Source organism: Talpa occidentalis, unplaced genomic scaffold (genome assembly GCF_014898055.3).
Source record: "Talpa occidentalis isolate TD23 unplaced genomic scaffold, MPIMG_talOcc4v2.1 talOcc4.11, whole genome shotgun sequence".
Lineage (NCBI taxonomy): Eukaryota > Metazoa > Chordata > Mammalia > Eulipotyphla > Talpidae > Talpa > Talpa occidentalis.
This window is the reverse complement of record NW_023601104.1, coordinates 39,273,978-39,282,338: the sequence shown is the minus strand read 5'-3', so window position 1 is coordinate 39,282,338 and position 8,361 is coordinate 39,273,978. Positions and strand designations below refer to the sequence as shown.

Sequence of the window (8,361 nt, the reverse complement as noted above, 5' to 3'; positions counted from 1 at the left end):
TGGCTCCCCTGTAGGTGGATTAAAATCCCAAAGATTGGCCACATACAGGCACAATGCCTGCATATAGTGAGGGATGCCCTGGGAAGGACGATGTTGAAATACCTTCTCTGAGTCACACAGGCCTGTTCATACCTGAACCATGAGTCTGCTATCTTGCTGGACCAATGTCTGAAATTTGTTTCTCACTACAAAGTTGCCAAAAGAATGATTTCTTTCCTGCAGCCATACCCAGCACCTGGTTCGTACTGGCCTGACTGACAACCTGTGCCCCCAGGCACCTGAGGGAAGGCCCTGAGCCTTAGTTATCTCTGTGTACCCACTCTTTAGTGAGTAATGGACAAATTAGAAACTGACCTCTGTGAGGACTTACTTAGTTGGGTCCCTAAGTTGATATAAAAATTATATTAAATTGAAGCCATTAAGATTCAGCAAAGAAGCTATATATATTTTTTAAAGATTTATTTATTTATTTGCACAAACACTGGGTACAGACAGAAGCGAGGGAGGGTGAGAGAATTCACCAGAGCCAGAGGGGCGAGCAGAGCAGGCAGACTCATGAAGTACACTGCTGAGGGGTGCAGTGGGCAGCAGGAGAGGTCTGCGCGCCATGTGGGACCCTCGCCCCGGTGGCTGGGGATCGAACCGGTGCTGCAGAGGCTGGGGCAGCTTCACAACCCAGCGCTCAACCGCTGTCCCACAGGGGAGGCCCAGCAAAGAAGCTTTTTTACAGCTTCCCCTTATCTGAATAGAAGAAATGTCTTTGAGGGCAAAACTGCTGTAAATCTCTTCTTGGGGGAAGTTTTATGGCCAAGAAGAAGTCATATCACTCATCCCTGTGAATCAACCTCACAACTATCTTACCTCCCATTTCTTCCCCTAAGAGCTCATTTAACTTTCCAGAGAAATAAAAACACACATTTGCATCTTACAGAGTTCCTATTCTTGCACTTCCAATCTCTGTTAAGCTGGTATATAAATCCTTATCTTTACCCTTTCAGGGAACCATTTTTTGTGTGTACGTGCTCTCCGTATGTATAAGAATAACTTGATCTATTTTCCATTAATTTGTCATTTGTTAGTTAAATCACAAATCCCTGAACAGATACCAAAGTGGTAGGAAGGTGTTCTGCCAACACCAGAAAAAGAAAGGAAACCAGCCCTCTGCAACGTGAGGACCCCATGAGGAGAGGCTGTCTATGACTGGGAAATGTGCCCTTGCCAGACCCAGCTGCTGGTAGCATGAGTTTGGAGTTTCCACCCTCCAGAACTTTTAAACAAGACCCTATATTTGATGAAACAGATACTGAGTTTATTCCCGGGAGAGACAAACAAGGATGCACCTAATATCACCAGAGGGCCAAAGGAAATTGTTCTGATGGAAAGCCCCTCGCTGGCCCCGGCGGGGGATCTCCCTTCACTAGCACTTCCGCTGAAGATCCAGATAAATTCTGCAGAATGGCATGAAGCTATTCCTTCCTCTTTACTTGGAGGGTGTGGAAAAGTGCAGAAATGCTATTAAAAATAGGTCTAATGGAAACAAGGTAAAAAGGACCCCAGTCAACTCTGGAAGGAGTCAAAGGGTGACAGTGTTAACAAAACAGATGATTTGTATCTACTTCTAGAAAATTTGGTTAACAACACCTCTCTTTCTATGTTGCAGAGGAAGTTGCTTGTATCCAAAATAGAAGAGAGAACTGAAAACTGCACTGCTGTGGACAGGACAGCCCATGAAGTTCTCTGCCATTAACGATGACTCAGAGTCTAAATGAATTTGCAGCAGGGGGAGGCTGGGGAGTGTGCTGTTGAGAGCAGCTCTGCCTCTCACTCTCCCAGCCCAAGTTTTTATGAAAGATATGAACAAAGCAACATGAAAATAGCATGCAATTGTGTTTTTGCTTTTACAGATTCACAAATTACTGCTGAAACAAGTTTTCTTGGCTAGTAGGGAACATGTGCACAGCCAGCACTTCCTCAGAGAACAGGAGTCAATTATGGGAAGTTCTGTTTGCAGAATTTGTAACATTCTAGAACTCCATGTGTAGAGCAAACAGGTATTCTCCAAAAACTTCAGGTCTCTTTAGGGCAGCAAGCTCCCAACACTGCACAGTGGTTCACCTTCCTGAAGTAAAACACTTGGAAATAAACACTTGGAAATACATCCTGAGCAACTCCATACAGGCTTTGTGGATGCCACCCCCACTCCATCAAGACACTGGGAATTACAAATCCCATGACCCCCAAAGGGAAGTTGCGAGGACCTAAGGGCAGAGTTAAGCAGCCATTTTCTCTGCTTGTAAATAAAAACCAGCCATGATAATGGGGTCTCAGACACTTGGCTCATGCTCTTGGCCAGGCAGGTTTAGTCTCAGCAGGTCATTTGGGATTCCAGGTCAGCGGAAAGGATAGGACACATTTAAGACTTTATCTCCTCTTTTCTCCCTGAGTTGTACATTTCCTCATTCCCTTTCCCTGTTAAATAAACCTTTTGTTAATCTTTTGTGTGTGCCTGCAGTGTAAGTCCCTTTTAAGTGCGCAAGTGAGGACCCACAGTCAGGCAACCGTTTTAGAGCAGGGTTGCCCTGTAACAGAACTATCTGTAACAACAGAAACAAAAACAAAAAGATGTGAATACTACTGAAGACTAAAAACAGACAAAACCTGAGTAGATGCTGGGGTTGTGGGGGAGACAAGGAGCATGAAACTAAAATTCATCCCACCAGGTCTTTCCTGGCCCCACATCCATATCCAAATCCGTGCATATAAGAAAATAATGTTGACTTTACAGATTTCTAGGCTATCGTCTCAAAATAATAAAAAAATCCATTTAAAGCATTCTTTTCCCCAGCATTTCTCTCTTCTCTTCCCAGAGCTTCAAAAACTAATTACAGCTCAGGTTTTGAGCAAAGCAAGTGTGATGTCCCTAGACTGCCCCTGTGTAGGCAGCATCTCAGAAGGCTCAGTCCACTGTTGTTTAGCCCACTTCTTAGGGAATTTTTCCACCACCCACAAATTAACATTCACTAGTTACATACATTGATGCTTTAGGCACTGCTCTAAGCATTTGTGTCTGCTTTATTTTCTCCTAGTAAAAAAAATCTACGAGGGTCATACGAACATTCGATTCTTAGAGATGAAGCAACTGAAGAAGAGGGAAATTAAATTATATAATTTGCCCTGCTCTTAAGGTGCCACATCAGAAATTGGACTGAGACTGTCTAAATCCAGAGAACAGAAAATATTTTTTTTAAATATGCATGATTTCACTTATATGTGGATTTTTTTTTTTAATAGAGGCATGTTTTCTTCCTTCCTTCCTTCCTTCCTTCCTTCCTTCCTTCCTTCCTTCCTTCCTTCCTTCCTTCCTTCCTTCCTTCTTCCTTCCTTCCTTCCTTCCTTCCTTCTTCCTTCCTTCCTTCCTTCCTTCCTTCCTTCCTTCCTTCCTTCCTTCCTTCCTTCCTTCCTTCCTTCCTTCCTTCCTTCCTTTCGTTTATACATGCACTGGGTACAGTCAGAAGTGCAGGAGGGTGAGAGAATTCACCAGAGCCAGAGCGGGGAGCAGAGCAGGCAGAAGGACCGAAGTACACTGCTGAGGGGAGCAGCGGGCGGCAGGAGAGGTCTGCGCGCCATGTGGGACCCTCCTCTGGTGGCCGGGGAGCAGCCGGGGATCAAACCGGTGCCGCAGGGGTCGGGGGCAGCTTAGCAGCCCAGCGCTCAACCGCTGCGCCACCGGGGAGGCCCCAGAAAATATTTTTTTTTTGTATTTATGTCTGAGTTATTTAAATTGTCACTCAGTAAAAAACATCAAACTAAAACAAATAATTCTCTGTCTAGGATGGAAGAAATCAGATGCTCTCTATTTTTTCTCCAAAAGGGATTTAGAGTTTATTTTATTTCCTCTACTTTGCCCTGTAGCAAAACTGTAGTAAAACTACAGTAGTAGTCACTGTAGTAAAACTGCCAACAAAAATTTCCAACCTTCTGTATTGGGGGTGAAGAGTGGGCAGGAAGTGGCCAGGACTGGGGAGGCCCATTGCAAAAACAGAGGCTTCCTTCTCTTCCTGGTTCAGGCACTCCTCCCTGTTTCTCCAGAATGGGGAAGTTTTCTATATGGGCACAGCTGGACACCTCTCTTTCCCCTCTGTCTCCAGGAAAACTACTACGGGGAGATGAGGATTCCAGTCCAAGCTGTTCAGGATTCCAGTCCAAGCAGAGAGAGACTTCCATCCCTCATTCCCCTGAGATCACAAGTTACATGCCCTTTGTTAACTCCAAGGAATATTACTTGAAAATGGTCACCAAAAGAAAACCAGGACTAGATTAGAGTTCAGACATCAGTGCTGTATGAACTTCCTGTTCCTCCTGGAGAGCCAGCAAACAGATGATCTATGTGGGAGAGAGGCCCCTCCCAGCAGAGGGAAGCCTGGACAAACTCCCAACTTCTGGCATTGTCCTCCTCTTCCTTGGAATGAACCTCAGATGCTCCTCCCACTCTTCTCAGAAGCCACGCCCCTTGTAGTCTCCATAAGATCTGAATCCCAGAGACACCAGAATTGAAGAAACTGGACTCTGTTCTCTCCTGGTGACCAAACTAGGTGAGTGTCCACCAGGTGGACTCTGGACCTGCTTCTACTTGAGTGTGGAGAGGCAGGAGCAGGAGGGGAGAGGCCAGCACTGAGACAGCTTGGGCCAGGCACAGCCAGGGGCAGGGTCTAGAGCTTGCTTGCTGCAAAGAGACCCTGTGGGGCTGGGGGAAGAGCAGCCCTTAGTTAGGAGAGGAAAGCATATCTCTAAAGAACACAACAAATTCTGCTTTCAGGCTCTGGGCTGAGTCTCCTTGAGCTGGAGGACAGCAGGGTCTGTCAGCCTGACCCTGAGTGTCAGGGCAGTTCATGGTTTATGCGAAAGGATCCTGTAAGGAGGTGGTTGAGCATGGGGTACACATGTATTTGACATCAAAACAGCTGAGTAGTCACAGACAGGACTGCCAGGGTTTGGTCACTTTGGCGCTCACCCACAGAGGGGAGGATCGAGTGTCTCTAGCAAGCAGGAGAAAATGCTCTTGAGAACAATAGTGGCTGATTACATGGCAAATCTCACAGGAAAAGGATGATTTTCTTGCTTATCTAAGGGGCACCTATAACCCAGAGCCCAGTGGGGGGAGTGGGGTCCTTCTCCTAAGGGGTGGCTTTTCCTCCTCTCTCCTCTCCCAGGTGGGGCTTCCAGGGGAGCGCAGCCACCATGGCTCTGAAGTCCCTTGTCCTGTTCTCACTGATGGTCCTGGTGCTGCTGGTGCTGGCGGGGGCCCGGCCTTCCTGGCCGAAGTTTGAGAATGATCACATGGACCCCGGAAACGGCCCCTTCAGCCCCAACTACTGCAACAAGGAGATGGAGAACAGAAATATTTCAGGGAAGCTGTTCAACACCTTTGTGCACCAGCCCGTGGAGGCTGTCCAGGCTGTCTGCCTCGAGCCAAATATCACCTGCAAGAATGGGCAGAACAACTGTCACAAGAGCAGGTCCCCAATGAGCATCACAGAGTGTATCAGGGAAAAAGGGCCCTCCGATTACAACACTATTAACAAAAGGAGACACATCGTCATTGCATGTGAAGGGAACCCGCTGTTGCCCGTCCACTATGATGGCTCCGAAGAGGTCTCATCTGAGGCCAGATAGAGATGTACCCCCACCCCCTCTCATCCTCATGGTCCCTACTCTCCTGAGCTCCAATGGGAATAACTCAAGTTGGGCTCCTGGCCATCCCATAACAGCATCCCTGCCTGAGGCTTGTACCATGTGGCTTTGGGGGTGAGACACGCTTGTGTGGGGCCCCCAGTTAACTTCCTCACTGCTTCTTCAATAAAACACACTTGCAACCTGAAGCTGCCCCAGCCAAGGCCTGTCTGTGTGATGCTTCCCTGCAGGGCTGAGAGCTGGGGATCAGGGAGCTCTGGGAAGCAGCATGGAGAGAAACCAAGTTCCTGCTCTTCTGACCTTAGTTTTCAGTGACCTGAGATAATCCTTTCCTAGAGATTCTGTGAAACCAGGATGAAATTTTTAAGTGTGGGCTGTTTCAGATAGAAGGGAGCTATAGGATTGTGGGTGCCCTGGTTGGGGGGGTGGTTGGTAACATACATATAAAAAGGGGTGACCCTATGCACAGACTCTTATATGGTGTGAAAACCAGTGTTATTGTTAGGGGGAAAGGATGTCCTAAGCTAATTCCATACAGGCTTTGTGGACTCCACCCCACTCCAGACCAAAGCCATCAGGACACTGGGAAAGACAAATCCCATCACCACCAAAGGAAAGGTTGCTGGAACCTGAGGGTGGAGTTAAGTAGCCAGGTTTGGTATAAAACCAGACATGTGGGTCTTGAGGGGGGGCTTTTTGGCTTCATGGCTCTTGGCTCTTCGCCAGCTCTCAGAGTGCCATTGGGTTTCCAGGTCTGCGGAATGGGTAGGACGCATTTAAGACTTTATCTCCCTTTTTTCTCCCTGAGTTGTACATTTCCTCATTTCCCCTTCCCTTGTAAATAAACCTTTTATTAACCTTTTGTGTGTGTCTGCAGTGGAGTATTAATAAGTCCTTTTCAAGTGCGCGGGTGAGGACCCACAGCCAGGCAACCTGTTTTATATCGGGGCTGACCCGTAACATTATCTCATTAAAAAATAAAAAAAAATTAAATGTGAAACAATCCAGGACACTGTCCTGCTGGGTGACCTGACACAGGGTGAGGCTCAGAAGTTCTTCCCTTTACTTGGATGAACAAGGACATCAGAGGACCCTGCTCAGCTTCAGGTTAGGGAGGAGGGATCTGTGAAGTTATGATCTGAAATTTGCACTTTGTTTTTCTTTGAGTGAGCAGTCACTAAGTCCGAAAAAAGGGACATTTTCCTGAAAAGTCAAACATCAAATGTAGGAGTTAGAAGGCACTGTGAGACCATCAGATGGAGGGCAAGTGGGTTCCAGCTTGTGCACCTGCTCTAACTGGCAGCCCCGGCCTACAGAGCCCCAGATACATGTCTGAGGAGGGAGGTGCTTAAACAGTCTCCTCTGGGGAGGGCACCAGAGTGGGAGGAGAATGTGCCAACCGCTGCCCATCCCTGGTCTGAGGTCACCCCTGCCTCTGACACGGGAGCCTCTGGAACCGCAGACAGGCCCGTGCCCTGCCCTGCTGCTCATCTTGGCACAGCCAGGGTTATGGCTGCCTAGCCACTGTTCTTGCTGCTGGGGCCCCCAGAAGGAAATTCCAGTGTCTCCCTCCTTCCCTGGGTTGTGGGGTCTGGCTGCTCCATAAGCTCACTTGTGCCTCATCCCCATGACCCAGCCTATGGGCCTGTGGTCACGCTGCTCCCTTCTTGGCAACCCTTCTCTCAGGCACTGAGAAGACTGGACTCTACTGTTCCCACTTGTTCATTTCCCTTGACTCTGTTTATAGTTGCCCCTGGAGAGGGACAGGCCATTTAATCAGCTGGACCAGTGATACAGAACGCAGGCCTCAGTGTCCCTCAGCCAATCAAAGGAAACAGAGTTTGAAGAAAAGGGAAGTGGTTTAATTTGTCGACAAATGAGGAGGGCAGCAGACTCATGTCTGAAAGACAGCTGTCATGCTCTTAGACAGAGTGCAGAGGTATTTATACAAGGGGAAAGAAAAAGGAAATGGACTAGGGTCTGCAAAGGGGTGTGGGAGGGGTCTTCAAGAGGAAAGGTGGGTGCAGCTTGCTTTTCTTCAATAACTGATGTTTAACTCCCTCTTTCTTGAAATGCAGGAGGACTTGTTATGCTCACCTGAGAGGCCTGGGCCCTAAAGACAAACCTGTCAAACAAGGGGAAATTGCAGGGAATAGGGGAAAGACAAACCTGCTAAACTTGCTAATTCTTAGGGACCAGTCATTGGTAACTGCATCATCATCCCCACTCTCTGTTATGATCTTCCATTTCTAAGGGAGAAAGGGGCATTGCATCTTCTGGCTGCTTCCTGAATAGGGTTGTGGTAGGGGGGGTTGGGGGAGGGCTCGTTACTATGGAAGGCCTGCACTTGCTGGCACAGCTCCTGAGAGGATGTTAAGGCTTTCGTGGAGTTGTGGCAGTAATAAGGTATACAACATATCATAGTCCTAAATGTAATAGGGATTATTTTTTTTCCTTTCTCAAGATGATGACGTTTAGGATACAGCCCTCACCAAAGAGGACCAGAGACTAATAGAGTTACTGAGATGTAATTTTTTTCTCTACCCTCATCCCAATTCTGTAAATAGTAAATCAAATAGTAAATCAAATCAAATTTTAAACAATTTTACCTATATTTCCATAAACTCATAGTGCAAAATAACCAAGTAGATGTTGTTGGCTTTGCTGAAA

General features: G+C 47.3%; 1 protein-coding gene across 1 annotated transcript; it reads left to right on the top strand.

Moving 5' to 3' along the window:
- The first annotated feature begins 4,320 nt into the window (after window positions 1–4,320).
- LOC119238212 (ribonuclease pancreatic-like) lies at window positions 4,321–6,533 on the top strand. Its single transcript, XM_037501922.2, has 2 exons — window positions 4,321–4,592; window positions 5,211–6,533. Exon 2 carries the CDS (start codon window positions 5,239–5,241, stop codon window positions 5,671–5,673), a length of 435 nt encoding a protein of 144 aa, XP_037357819.1. The 5' UTR covers window positions 4,321–4,592; window positions 5,211–5,238; the 3' UTR covers window positions 5,674–6,533.
- The last annotated feature ends 1,828 nt before the right edge of the window (window positions 6,534–8,361 follow it).